At 40.5% G+C, this 14,669-nt stretch overlaps 1 protein-coding gene across 1 annotated transcript in view; it reads right to left on the minus strand.

The window, feature by feature from the left end:
• Positions 1-14,669, minus strand: part of adamts17 (ADAM metallopeptidase with thrombospondin type 1 motif, 17) — a 270,965-nt gene that overhangs the window by 250,485 nt on the left and 5,811 nt on the right. Inside the window, exons 3-4 of the mRNA XM_079292165.1 lie at positions 12,918-13,056; positions 6,142-6,314 (exon numbers count right to left, since the gene is read on the minus strand). Of these exons, the coding sequence (XP_079148291.1) occupies positions 6,142-6,314; positions 12,918-13,056 (312 nt within the window). The remainder of the gene's footprint in view (positions 1-6,141; positions 6,315-12,917; positions 13,057-14,669) is intronic.

Genomic DNA, 14,669 nt, shown 5'->3' on the forward strand with positions numbered 1-14,669 from the left:
ACTGCATTCAGTATGTCACACCCAACACTCTCCTACTGGGCCGGGCCTCTCAAAGTGGGGACTTGAAAACCTTTGACTTTCACAACTACCCGTACAAAAGACTGAGAGCTATGCAGTCGGAGGTGACCAAGTTCTGGAGGAGCTGGAGCCAACTCGCTGGTCCAAACTTATTTGTCCGAAGCAAATGGCATACTGAACAAAGAAATGTTGCCATTGGAGATGTTGTGTGGCTGTGTGACCAGAATGCGCTACGAGGGCAGTTCAAGCTTGGCAGAGTCATCGGCACGACCCCAGATGATAAAGGCGTTGTAAGGGACGTCAATGTAAGAGTTTTCCCGAGCTACTGTGTCCCTGTCACGAGAGCTCTGAAAGGCAAGTCAATTCCCAAAATCAGGAGGGAAAAGATCCAAGCCACCGTCCTTCACAGGGACGTCAGGCGGCTCGTTGTCCTATTACCTGCAGAGGAACAGGCAGAAAGTCAAACGCAGCAGGGAAAGGAGAACCAAGTTTGCCTTTGAAGCTGTCGATCTTCACACCGTTTCCAGGCGAAGATCGAGTGGGAGGTGTGAAGTCAAACGAAAGAAATAATTAATGAACTCATGTTGCAAACCGGAAAGGAACCTTTCGGCAGTCCGAGTTGCCGCACGGACTATAAATGAGGTGGCACACAACATCAATAAGGAAGGAAGGAAGTGAAGCGAAGCCGCAAACTGAAGCCGCAAACTGAAGCAATGCTTAGCGCAAAAACATCCAACCCCGTGCAAACAGATCTACAAACGCCAGAGAGGCAGCCGGTAAGACACCAAGCCCATCAGGAGACCCAGCGGACAATTGAAAGTAAATGTTTGTGCAGGCGATAGCCGCTAGTGTTAGCCACGGGGCCGAACCGGCAGTGCGGTCGTTAACCCTATAAATGCCAGTGTGTGTCATGTTTGATTCTCATTCATAGTTTAATGATGTCATGATTGTTTAGTGAGCTTATATGTAGCAGAGAAATTAGTTAAAAATGATTATGATATTATATTATTGTGGTGGCATTATTTAAATTAAGTAAATGTAAAATATTTAAATCTGAAGTTAACTTAATGAAATCCCTAAATGCATTAATAATAACAGTTGGAGAATTTATGTCGCACTTTGTTTAATTTAAGAGGGAAAAGGAAATAATTGTTAAAAATGTATATTTTCCAGAACATTGTAAAAACAACCCTTTTCTTGTTTATTGGTTCAAAAGGTTTTTCACCTACCTGCTTGCTTGCAAACTACTTGCTTACTTGCAAAGTACCGACTTACCTGAAACCTTGAAATCACAAAATAAAAGAAGATAAGAGGAAAAGAAAAGTGTGGTTATTGAGTGAAGTCCAGCAACTCTGGGTAGATGTCCAACTCCTTCAAGTGGAGATTGCACAAAGGGGAGAACTTGACACTTATACTACAACTGCTACTACTGCTATTCATGCTACTACCAGTACTAATACTACGACAGCTATTAGTACGACTGCTACTAGTACTACTACTACTGCTACTTCAAATACTGCCATTACTTTTACTACTACTACTGTTATATTAAATACTACGACCACTACTACAGCTATTACTACTACTACTGATACTAGGCTACTACTTCTTCTAAATACTACTACTTCTTCTAAATACTAATACTTCTTCTTACTACTAATACTTCTACTACTAATGATACTTCTATTACAACTACGACTTATACTACTACTATTACAAATATCACTACTGCTACGACTACTACTTATTCTAATGCTACTAATACTTCTACTACTAATAATACTTCTACTTCAAATACAACTTCTACTACTATTACTACAAATATCACTACTTCTGAAATTTGTTTAAGCTACAGAAATTGTTCAAATATCAAAATGTTCAGCTCTTTCAGGAGAGGGGTGCTTTGACTTTTCATATTTGTAATCTTTAAACTTTTTGAATTAAGCTTTTTGCAATTTTCTTTTGAATGGGATCTCTATGGAGAAAATCTTCAAATCCTGTTGTACTTCAACTTTCAAAGCCTTCTTCTTCCTCATACTTTCAGCTACAGACACCATAGTTAGACATTTCAACGAGAAGGTTTTTCAGCAGTGCAGTTTAAATGCTTTCGGGCTTCAACATTTTTCAGACAGATAGTCTCCCATTTCTTAATTTTCAGCAATTTTTTCACAATTAATTTCAGCTTTCAGCATTCCAACGCATTTTCAGCAGGAAATGCTTTTTCTAGTTCCACTATTTCTTCCGTCCCCCGTTTCGTCGCAACGCTTCTTCTTCTTCATTTTTTAAACTACAGAAACCGTTCAACTATCAAAATGTTCAGCTCCTTCAGCTCATCTCTGCTATGACTTTTTCTATTTCTAACCTTTAAACTTTTTGAATTATTAAGCTTTTAGCAACTTTATTTTTGAATGGGATCTCTATGGAGAATATTTACAAATCCTCTTAAACTTCTTCAACTTTCAAATCCTTCAACTTCCTCATACTACAGACACCATTTCAACTTTCAAATGTTGAGAAACCCCTCAACTATTGCCAACATGATTCAGCTTTTTGATATCTTTTAAACTTTTTGAACTGCAGCAATTTAACTTTTATGATTTTTCAGCCCTTTTCGGACTTTATAATGGGTGTGTATTGCGCAGCTTAGAGTGCGTGATGTCACCGCTAGAGTGAAGAGCAGCTTGAGATTCTTGTGAAAAAAACATTTGTGTTTTGCCACTATGTCCACAATCTTCACTCTTCATGCATAATTTCTGGATGTAGAAGTAGCTAATATTGTCCTTGTCGTAGAAAAATTACTGTAGAATCCCACAGATTTCCACATTTGACACGGAAGCCGTTAATTGAGAGGAAAACCAACTTTCTGCTCCATAGAGACCAATGTTAAATTTTGCTTCAAAAACATCTTCCACAGAACACGGTACCCCATTTCTAGATCGCCAGTTAAGCCACCTTTTTTACACTAGACACAATTTTTACAGGATCTGTTCTTCAACTCATTCTTCCCCTCAATTATTAATATCGGAGCAATAGGAGCTACGGTTATGGGAGTTTTGATGATTTGTTTGAGAGGTGTTTCCCTGTTTTATCTCCATGAAATGGCTTCAGGCACACAGGTGTTCGCGATTGAGCCAATTAGTGATGTTGATAAACACACAGACTCACGCGCACATGCACATACACTCCTCTCCCTCTCTCTGTGTCTCTCTCATACAGTCATTCAGGTCTTAGGGATCTGTAGAGGTCTTTCCCCCCTCCTCCACCCCCCCCCCCCCCCACACACACACACCCACCCCATTTTAAAATAAAAGCCGCACACACATGATTTGTTGCAGCTGTTACGTGTTGCATCTCGGCCAATCAGACATGAGTATTCTGATAAGTTTCCTGATTCGAGTGACATTTACACACACCGCGACACAAGAGGGAGAGACGAGGAAAGACATGGCAGAGCAGGACAACAGTCATGTAAGCTGTAAAAGATAAAACATCGGACAATCTCCAAATGAGAGTTTGCCAGAGATATCAGAGCTTCTCTCTCGCTCTCTCACAAATTCTTTCTTCTCTCTCTCTCTCTCACAAATTCTTTCTTCTCTCTCTCTCTCTCACAAATTCTTTCTTCTCTCTCTCTCTCACAAATTCTTTCTTCTCTCGCTCTCTCACAAATTCTTTCTTCTCTCTCTCTCTCCCTGTCTATGTCTCTCTCTCATTCAGGTCTTAGAGACTTTTAGAGGACCCCCCCCCCCCCACACACACACCCCATTTCAAAATAAAAGCCCCAAAGAGTGAATTCTAATTGAAATGCTTGTGATGAAGCCAGGCATTTAATAACCTCAGTTTGTGTGTCAAACATGACGATTATGTCTCCTCTCCCCCTCTCTCTCCCACCCAGCACCACCCTTTCAAAATGAAAGCCCCATGGATTAACTGTATTTAAACAAGCTCAAAATTTGGCTTTTTTGTTAAAAGAATTAATGCTCTTACTAATACTGCGACAACTACTACTGCTGCTGCTAATATAGTATTACTACTACTGCTACTACTACTTCTACTATAATGTTTGCTGTTGCTATGACTACTACTGCTCCTGCTATTACTGCTACCATCAATGTTATTACAACCACGACTGCTATTACTACACTACTACTATTACATATACGACAACTGCTACTACTACTGCTATTCATGCTACTAAAAGTAGTAATACTACTACAGCTATTGGTACGACACCTACTAGTACTACTACTGCTACTTCTTCTACTGCCATTACTATTACTACTACTACTACTACTACTGCTGCTGTTATATTAAATACTACGACCAATACTACAGCTGATACTACGTCTTCTACTACTTCTAATTACTAATACTTCTACGACTGCACCATACTTTTACTACAACTACAAATATCACTACTGCTACTACTAGTACTTATTCTAATACTACTAATACTTCTACGAATAATACTTCTACTACAACTTCTACTACTACAAATATCACCACTGATGAAATTTTTTAAGCCACAGAAACCATTAGAACATCAAAATGTTCAGCTCTTTCAGGAGAGGGGTGATATGACTTTTCATAGTTGGAATCTTTAAACTTTTTGAATTATTAAGCTTTTTGCAATTTAAAAAAAATTTCAGCATTCCAACGCATTTTCAGCAGGAAATGCATTTTCTAGTTTGTCTATTGTGTCGTTTTTATATGGTTAATATTGTTCCCTCTGAAGTGAATAATATTTGAATGGCTCATGCTCTTCAGTGTGCAATGGAATACGTGTTTTAGCGCCGCAGTGTTGCTGGATTGATTTGTCAGGCTTTGTTAAATATATATAAATATATGTGACTGGTTCTTGTGAGTTTGTTCTTGTCATTGTGTTAATTACATTGATTTTGACTATATGCATTGTCTATTAATGACGAAGCATCCCCTCATGTGCGGGGTTAGGGTCGGACATTTGATTCTCTGAGACTACGTTGAGAGCCAAATAGAGTCACCATTTAATAAACAGGATAGAAGGGATATAGGCCAAAGTGCAAAAAGAATACATATTTAGGTAGGCTACATTATTTTATGCATATGTGCCAGAGCCAGATGTTTGGCATCTTTTCTTGGCTGCCAGTTCATTAATATCTGGGGTTAGGGTTCTGTGGAAACCCTCAAGATGGAGTGAAGGTGTGCATCAGTGAGATGACTCCTGTGTGGGTTTTTGTTCATCTTCATCACAGAGAAAAGCTGCTCACACAGGTATGTGCTTCCAAACATGCAGAGCGTTTGAGCAGTGGAGTTAAGGCATCATTTCGGGGGTGAAGCTTGGAAACTGTGCAGTGCCACATAATCATACTTTGCCTTGAGTGTCATGACACCGAAGGTCTATCGGCTCCATTTTGATGTGCACAGGTGTTTGTTTCCGGGGTGGCCGTGTCACATCACACGTATGTTGCCAGTTTGAGCAAAGTCCACCGAAAACATATTTCCCACAATTTAAGCTTCTGCATTTTCCAAATGCACTACTGGTATTCAAACATATTGTTCGGTTCGTAAGCCTCCTACCGAACAGTTTAATACAAATATGTGTATTGTTACTCCTCTAGAAACAAATAATAACCCGTAGCTGTGTCATAATGAGGTTATTAGGAGGTGGTTCAACTGTAGAAGAACAGCACAGAAGGCCCAGGTATAAAATGCACGGCCCGCCACTGATATACTTACATATACATACATAGATACATAGATACATATATACACACACATACTGTATCTACAAATACATATGTATAAATACATACATATATAAATTTATATATACACACACACTTGTATTTATTTGTATACAGGTTTAGATGTACATGTGTCAATTCATAAAGTACATCAGGAATGTTTATGAGCACAGGCAACATTATTCTTAAGCGGAGGCAAGAACAAAGAAGGTATTAGAAAAGGATAATTGTAAAAGTAAGTTAGCATATTGTCAAGAAAACCGCTAAAGGTGATAATCTGTTGATCGAATGCTTTACAGAGAACCGATTGTATACTGAAAAAATATTTCATGTTTGACTTTATAAACCCTTTTGAGGTGAGCCAGAAGACTGAGCCTGGATTAATTTCCAGTATTCTTACCATGTTCATGACTGTCAACAAGAACCTCTGTGCCGCCTCAGCACCGTGGTACTGCACCATGTCCGAGTCTGCTACCACCACTGTCTCCACAGTGTACGTTTCCTGCAGGCGAATAACGTTTCTCTTCCCCCGACCCTCTTCCCCCACTTTTGACATCTTCTCCTTCTTCTTCCCTATCAGAAACAGACAGATAAACAGACAGGAAGTGTTATAAACACTACAGCGGAGGTTAAAGTAACAAGGTAATTCACTGTGCAGTGACTGAGTAGTTTTTTTCAGATTTTTGATGGATCAGTGTACTGAGCTGAGCAGAATTACAGAGCAGCATTCTGCTGGTGAAATTTTGCAGACACTTTTGGTCTGAATTTGTTGTATTTTCGTGTTTATAACTGGAGCACTAATGGCATATGACAGAACACATTCATTCAAATCGGAAAGGGAAGCGTGGGGATTAAGTGCAGCAGACTTTGAGACGATCACCGCCCACGATCGACCAAACTGCCTCATTTTGTGACTCCTCCATCTGTGCTTTTTCAAATCATAAAATAAAGAAAATTGCAATTACTTTCAAGTAAACCAGATTGCTCCATCAGACAAAAACAAATACAATGTGCAATCGCTTTGTTAGAAAAATGCAAAAAAAAAGTTCAATCTGTGCAAAACATATCTGATATTTGGCAGAAAATAGCTTATTGAGGCTGCAATTCACCTGTTTTGCACTGAATTCAAGATAATAACAATAAAGTGCAACCAGTGAAAAACTAAACAAAACAAGTTCAAATATTTGCCAATAAAGAGTTTAACTGAGTTTTACACTGCGTATCTTTTCAAAACAACAATAAGGTATGTGAGCCATATCCTCACACATATCTGGAGCATTTTCTTTTAAATATGAGCTTTAAAATGTAGCATTCTGGTGTACTCTGAGGAGAAAATTAAGCGATAAGACATTTACTTTAAGCAAAAAACGAATTTATTATTCAGTTATTAATTAGTATTTCAGCTCTATTATTATTAACCTTTAAAAGTTTTAGTCATATAAAAACAAAGATAGCAAGAGTAGCGAGAACCATCGCCTGTACAAATAAAGTGATTCGTTTTCATTACTGTATGGCTTAATATCAACTTCTACTGTTACTGTACAGCTGTTAGAGTTGTGGCCTATCTTCTATTTGCAATTAATATGCATTCAATCCAGTTTAATTATTTAAATGAAAATGATAATCTACTCTGGCTAAAGTAGCTTATCAAGAGTAAAATAATAGCTGTGATTTAGCTGCACGTGGGACTGTTGGGACTGTTAGTACACTGGCTGTGGTCATCACAGTGAACAGTGTCTGGCAGTGTGATGAGAGGGCATGTGAGCCCTTGTTGCTGTACTTTATCTCCTTGGAGCAGAGGGTGCATTTAGCATACCCTGCCTTATCAATGTATTTAAAACACTGCGACAGCGGGTAGTAGGGGTGTAACGGATCACAAACCTCACGGTTCAGGAGTCACGGTTCGGATCATTTTTCGGATCAACAAAGAAAAGGGGAGGAGACAAATATAACTTTGCTTACCATTTAATAATTAAAGAACTTCAAGAACACTTAAAGCAAAGAACTTTGGGCTATAGTCTTACATGAAAACAAAAATATTGAAGATGTCCAATTTGAAACAAAATTAAATAAATAAATAAAAATAATACATTCAAGAATTCTGTTAATTTTAAGTGCAACATGAGGTATGTTGATATCCTCGTACTTTCATCAATATTGAAAGAAAGAAACGGCCAGTGAGCTTCCACTGTTTACACTGCACCGAACTGCTCAGCAACAACTTGGGTCTGTGTTTACTTCCTGTCAGGTTATGCCATTCAAATACACAATAATGTTACATTACTGTGACATTATTTTCAAAAAGATGAGAATATCTCCATTGTCTGAGGAGAGGGAAGACCTTTCTGTGGTGACTGGAATATTATTGGGCCTGTCTCGCTTCCACTCTGATACTTCTGTCAGCACCTGCCCCAGGTGTGTGTGTCTGTGTGAATCTCACAGAGGGGGCGTGTCTACAGCACCGGACTAAGAATCACTCCGCCGTGGTGAAAGCAGTCTCTACAGTCTTTTCCTTCTCATAGAGGCCTGGAAGTGGGTGCGTGAGTGGATTTCGTAGCGTGGCTCAATCATTTTAACCAGATTTAGAAATCCTTTGTTTTCTACAACGGCGTGTTCCCCGTCGCTGACAGACGGGATGGTGGCTCTTCATATGTGTGGACATGCCCGATGTTTTGCCGTTGTCGTGTGTCTCTCTTTAAATAACGGCTACATACCGTAACGGTTTCGTCCACCACCCTCATCCGTCATTATACGTTACAGGGAAGACAAAATGTTCGCAAACTTGCGACTTAAATGACGCCGCGGCTTCTGACGTTCCTCCGCTCGCCATGACGTCACCGTTAAATGCTTCTAACCTGCTCCGTTCACGTGAACACACTACTGCTTTATATCTGTTCACTGACACTGCATTGATATTCGGGGACTTGTTACTTGAAAAGGAACAGCAGCAGTAGAACTTTATTACACTGTAAAAAAATAAAATAAAAAAATACTCGATTGATCCGCGGTTCACGAGTGATCCGAACCGTGAGGGGTGATCCGAACCGTGAGGGGTGATCCGAACCGTGAGGGGTGATCCGAACCGTGAGGGGTGATCCGAACGGATCACGGATCGATCCGTGATCCGTGACACCACTAGCGGGTAGCTATACTCACATCTGTTTAGACCTCCACCTTTATCCAGGCCCACCTCCACTCACATCTCAGCCCTGTGTCAAGCTGCGCATCACAAACAGCGTCCTCTTCCTGGAGCTCTTTGACCACATCATCTCATCAGTATCTGGGCCTTTCATTCTACTTTGAGTTAAAACAAACAAACTGCAACCAGATCCGCCAGTGTTCGGGTTTAACGTTAATGAGTGACCGTGTGAACTGAACCGGAGCACGGGGGGGGCTGCATGTTTCATCACGTTAAGTTTTTTCCTCCTAAACCGTGATAATGACGAATGTTAACAGTCCACGAAGTTCCGCATGCAGTGGACGTTAACTTAACCCAGCAAGTGTGAACGGTAATGGAACATAACGTAACTTAAACTGTAACGGAGGGAAAGACGCTGTAGAATTCTGAACGCCGATTGGCCAAGACTCAACACGTCACATCAAAGATGTTTTATTGTGAAGATCACGACGTCACCTTTTCTCCTCGTCTCACTCCAACCTGAGAAACGCTGGCTGGCCAGTTGACCCCCCCCCCCCCCCCCCCCCAAAAAAAAAACAACCTCTACGGATCTACACGATTCACGTGGATGATATATTTTGATTCAAAACGGCGAATTTTGCAGAAAAGCGTTGAAATAAAAAAATTCTGCATTCCCCCTGCGCCCCACCTGCAATACCGCTGCGCCCCACTAGAGGGGCACGCCCCACAGTTTGGGAACCATTGAGCTATACAGACTGGTTCACTTTCAGGTGAAAGTGTACAGAATGTCAAGCCAAATAGAAGTAAATTCATTTTAATGTAATATTACAGGCGGGGGAATATGTTATTATAAGCTTTTGCTGATACAAAGGATTGGGAGCGGATCGTGGCAACCAATATTCCTATATAGAGGAGACAGCCACCCCAGGTCCCTGTGTCTCCACCGCACTCGTCCTGTGGAAAACAAGTTAATAAACCATCTACACCTGTCAACGTCTAAGAGATTGGCAACGCTTTCAAGAAGAATCCAAATAGTTGTTTTGTTGATTATTTACTTACTGGTTTAGTTCAAAGTTGTCTTACTGCTTTTCTTCCAAAAGTATCCCATGTCTGTAATAACCTTCAATCTGCTTTAAAAGAGCCATGATTGGGCTTTATGATAGTCTTAATTTCTCCAAATTTAATATTAATCCCATTGGTATAGCAACTCAAAAATATTCAGGTAAAAAGCATCTGATAATACAATTGTCCCTCCCTCATGATGATAGCGCTCCAAGTATTAATAGCCTTATACCTCTTGTACTGTACCCTTTTCTATGCAGATGTTGATAATGCAATTTATTTAATCACCGTAGCCGGACAAGAAGCATGGCTAGGGAAGACTAATACAACAGACGCCTTCATGCCACTCCATCCAAATAAAATGTTTTTTTGGTCAGAGTAACCTTTGGCTGTCGTAGTATGCACCATTTATTTAATACCCTATCAGAAGCACTTTCTTGGATACTGTTAAATAACTACAAATTGCCATTTGTTCTTCACCTATTAGATGACTTCCTGGTGTTGGATTATCTGCAGTCTTAACCAGACAGCGATCTTATGCAAGCGTCACTGCCTATCAAAAAGTTGGTCAGTATTCGAGAAGTCCTGAAATGCAGTGTTGGATGCAGTGTCTGTTACCAAAAGTGAATTGTGTCATTATTAGGCCTCCTTAACTTTGCTTTGAGAATTATCTTCCAAGGCAGATAATTCTGATCTAGAATACTGGACCGCTCAAAAATGGTGGATAAACTACACAATCTCATCCTTTTAGATGAGGTAGGTAGATTTTATCTGACATTTTGGTCATTGCTCTGTGATAATTGGGAAGACAGCTTTTTTTCAACAAGAACAATGCAGAAATATCAATCGTCCTCAATTTCTTTTACTGAGGCAGCGCCTTTTATTGGTTTTGGGAGAATCTACAATGACCTTCATATTTATGTATCGCACTTAAATTTTTTTGTTGCATGTGTGGTGAGAAATGCTCAAGTTTTATTGTTGAACCAGCTGTTTTTTGTTTGTTTTTTATATCCTTTTAGTGTTAGTTCCCTTTTCTTTCAGTGAAGTAGAATGGCATTGTTTGGAGGCTAGGCCCTGTAAGAAAGATTGATTTTTGCGAATTCATCTGGACGGACTGCCCTGGTCAGTAGGTGTTTTAAAAAGACACTATATCAAAAACAATGTACGAAAAAGACCAAAAACTAAAAATTTAAGTAACTTAATTATTTTAGTTTTTTTAAGTCTAAAGAGTGCGCCGGCTGCACACGTGTCCTACACATTTAACCCATCCCTCGCTTATTGCGAGCAGTGGGCCGCTGAGAAGCGCCCGGGGAGCAGTTAGGGGTGATCTTCAGAAAGTGCACAAACAGGTTGCTCCTTGAACATCCCTGAGCTGTTAAAGTAATAATTAAAAAACAAAAAAAAACAAATGGACTAACACAAAAAACATACACATGTTCACAAGAATATGTATATATATATATATATATATATATTTTTTTTTTTTAAAGGGACCTGAGCTGTCAGAACAATAATTTATAAAAAATAAAGAAAAATACAAATCAGAAAACTTAACAGGATTTGTTTGAACGTCAAAACTTGTTCTCTACACTACACTCACAAACTCTCAAACTCTCACACTCAGACTCACACACTCACAAACTCTCACAGACACACTCAATATCTCTCACTCCCTTTGTTCAGACACTTTGCATTGCAATGCAAAAATGTGAGCATGTCCACATGCTCCTGGCTCAGGCTCGCTCTTTTCTTGGAGGCTATGTTTCCTGCTGCTTCAAAACGGAACTAAAGTAGGATTCTGTAGACTTACCCTGCTGTTGAACATCCTTCCTCCTCATCAAGGACTCCAACATGTTTGCGTTTTAGGTGCTGAATCATCACCGTGGTGCTCCCGTGCCATATCATGTTGCTTTTGCATATCTTGCAATGAACACAGTTTTTTGATTTATTAAGTGTGAAATGCTCCCACACCTTGGACGACTTAGGTCGTATGGATTTCTCTGCCTCCGCCATGCTTCAGAACAACGTTACGGGTCTCTGCGGTGCTCTTTCATCTACCTGTTTACTTTTAACTGTGAAGAGCATGAAAACGGGAGTGATTTTACTGTGAAGAGACAAGAAGTAGCATGATACGTGCTTATACACGACAACAATGATAATGATAAGTGAAACCCGAACGTTATATGTCGGGTGCAAGAGCGTGGTCTGTTCACTGTAACAGTTGTTATACTGCAGTTTTCAGGAAGTAAAGTGTTCCGTTCAAAACCAGACGTGTCTTGGTCAACATTAGAAGCTCCACTTCACAACTGGCGCTGTGCTCCGCTCTTTAATGTAACGTTACTGGTGCAACAGAGTCTCTCAGCTGTTAGCAGACTGTTGTCAGCGAGCTTTACCCAGCATGCAGTTCGGCGGAGAAATTTTATAAATGTACACTTATTAGTGCTACAAATTGTTTATCTGTCACAAACTGTTGTGTCGTGGTGTTTTGCCTTGTTAAAGAGCGTTAGTTGTGGGTTGTTAAAAAGTTATGACCATGAGTAGGACTCCCTTTCAATACAGCTAAGACTAGCTCCGATCGTAGCACCCCCAGCAGCGAACAATATATTTTGTTGCCTGTTGAAGAGCAACAGAAGTTGTTTTCGGCTGTGTATGACGGTATATGAAAAATTCATATCGTACGGGAAATTGAAAGCGGTATACCGCCCAGCCCTACTACATATCATGATTTATTGGGAGAAACCAAGCAGTTCTATGTAAAATCAGACAATCAACAGCCCAATACAGCCATAATGGAATGATCCTTTGATTCATGACCACAGATTTCTACCACTGTGATGTTTCAGCTGTGATATTGGCAGTCAAAACAGGCTCCTTTGATTAAATAGTCGACTATCACCTCTAGTATCAGCCTTTCAGTCAGCGTGACCCTATTCCAATATCCTGTGCCATCCAGTCTAGCTGTCTGTGTCACTTACCTTGTACAGCAGAGCTGGTCTTGGCACAGCGTCTGTGTCGCAGCAGCCGGTGTTTTAGTCCCGAGAATGACTGGGAGGGGCCATTTTCACCCACTGGCTGAATGAATAGAATGTCCCCCCCGATCTGGATGAGCCCAGTCTGTGCACAAAACAGAGACATGTACACAATGAAAGTGTGATTATTCCTATGAGTATACTTTTTAACAGTAAAGAAAAGTACAATTTTAATAGCTAGGTGTACAGAGTGTTTAACTATAATGTAACTAGCAGTTACAGTGATGGACATTATTTTGCAGTATCTTTTTTCCAATCCCATAATCTTATAGTGATGTAACCAAGTGGAACTGACGGGGTGAAACTATTGGGTCCGCCGGACCGGTAATGGCAGTGGCGGGCCGTGCATTTTATACCTGGGCCTTCACAGTCCTGCAGCTGAAATACCACCTTATAATCTCATGATGGCGCCACAGTTATTATACGTTTTTGGGCTGTAACTATATACGTATTCGTATTAAACCGTTCAGTACGGGCCTTACTAACCGAACAATTCGGTTGAATAATCCTAGCGCATTAGGGAAATACAGGAGCATAAATTGAGAGCAATACAATGTTTTCAGCGTACAGGTGGGAAACTGGTTCTCAACTGGTCTGACTGCGGGACCCACGATCACCACTTAATGACAAGCCGCGACCTACTCTTCTCTTTTAGAGAATGTCTTAGGATTTTACTTTCACATTTCACGTAATGGACACACTGCTCTGCTAGGTCTTTCCTCGTCTCAGCCCCGTGTCACGGTGTGTGTACATCTCACTCGAGTCAGGGAACTTGTCAGAATGCCCATATTTGATTGGCTGAACTGCATCACGTGATTGGTCGGTGTTTTTCCTGCACCGCTGAACAAGTGCAGTAAATGCTGGAATACGTCCACTGCATAAAAAACATCTTACACAATTAAAGCACAAGATTTTATTTTTTTTTGTCAGGCAAAGGCCCCGCGACCCACTGAAAACAGGTCCGCGAACCACCAGTTGTGAATCACTGGAGACAATAGTCTGTGTGACTTCTGAACCGGAACTAAATAAACCACAACAAAAAACAACTGGGGCTCTGCAAGTGTTCTGGGAGGCTACGCTAACCAGCTTAACGGGAAAACAGCAGCAACAGCCATTCTGCTACACACTCAAGGGCACGGGCCATTCAGATATTAGATGTAAAAAAAACAAACGCAGTTGATTTACCAAACTCCATGCTCCTTTCTTTGTTGACAAAGAGTTTAATCCCACGGTTAAATCCCAACTCACGACTCCGTTTCTCCTCCTCCTTCAGCCACTGAGTTATAAAAAAACAAAACTAGGTAAAAAAAAAAAAATCTACACCAAGCAAAATGCAAAAACTGTCATAATTTCTTCCGTATCTTTCAATTTGAACTCTCACTACTCTGACGAAGCCTCTGTTGTTACATTTCAGTCACGTGCTCGCCCACTGACCAATCACAGCATATGCTGCACATCACTGCAGAGCTGCACATGGAAACTGAGCTGCACGTAACGCTGATGTAGTTGTAGGCCAGCTAGCAGGCTCTAACACGTCAAAGAATACGCCCAACATGTCAAACTAAAGATCTGATTGGTTGGACACTGTGACAATCAACAATATCGTCCCCATTTACTTGGACTGCAAAGGGATTCACTTGAGAGTCTGCAGGCCTCGGGGCTCTCTTCTTACCTGGAGACACAGAGGTGAAATCTGAT

This window comes from Melanostigma gelatinosum (assembly GCF_949748355.1).
Source record: "Melanostigma gelatinosum genome assembly, chromosome: 2".
Lineage (NCBI taxonomy): Eukaryota > Metazoa > Chordata > Actinopteri > Perciformes > Zoarcidae > Melanostigma > Melanostigma gelatinosum.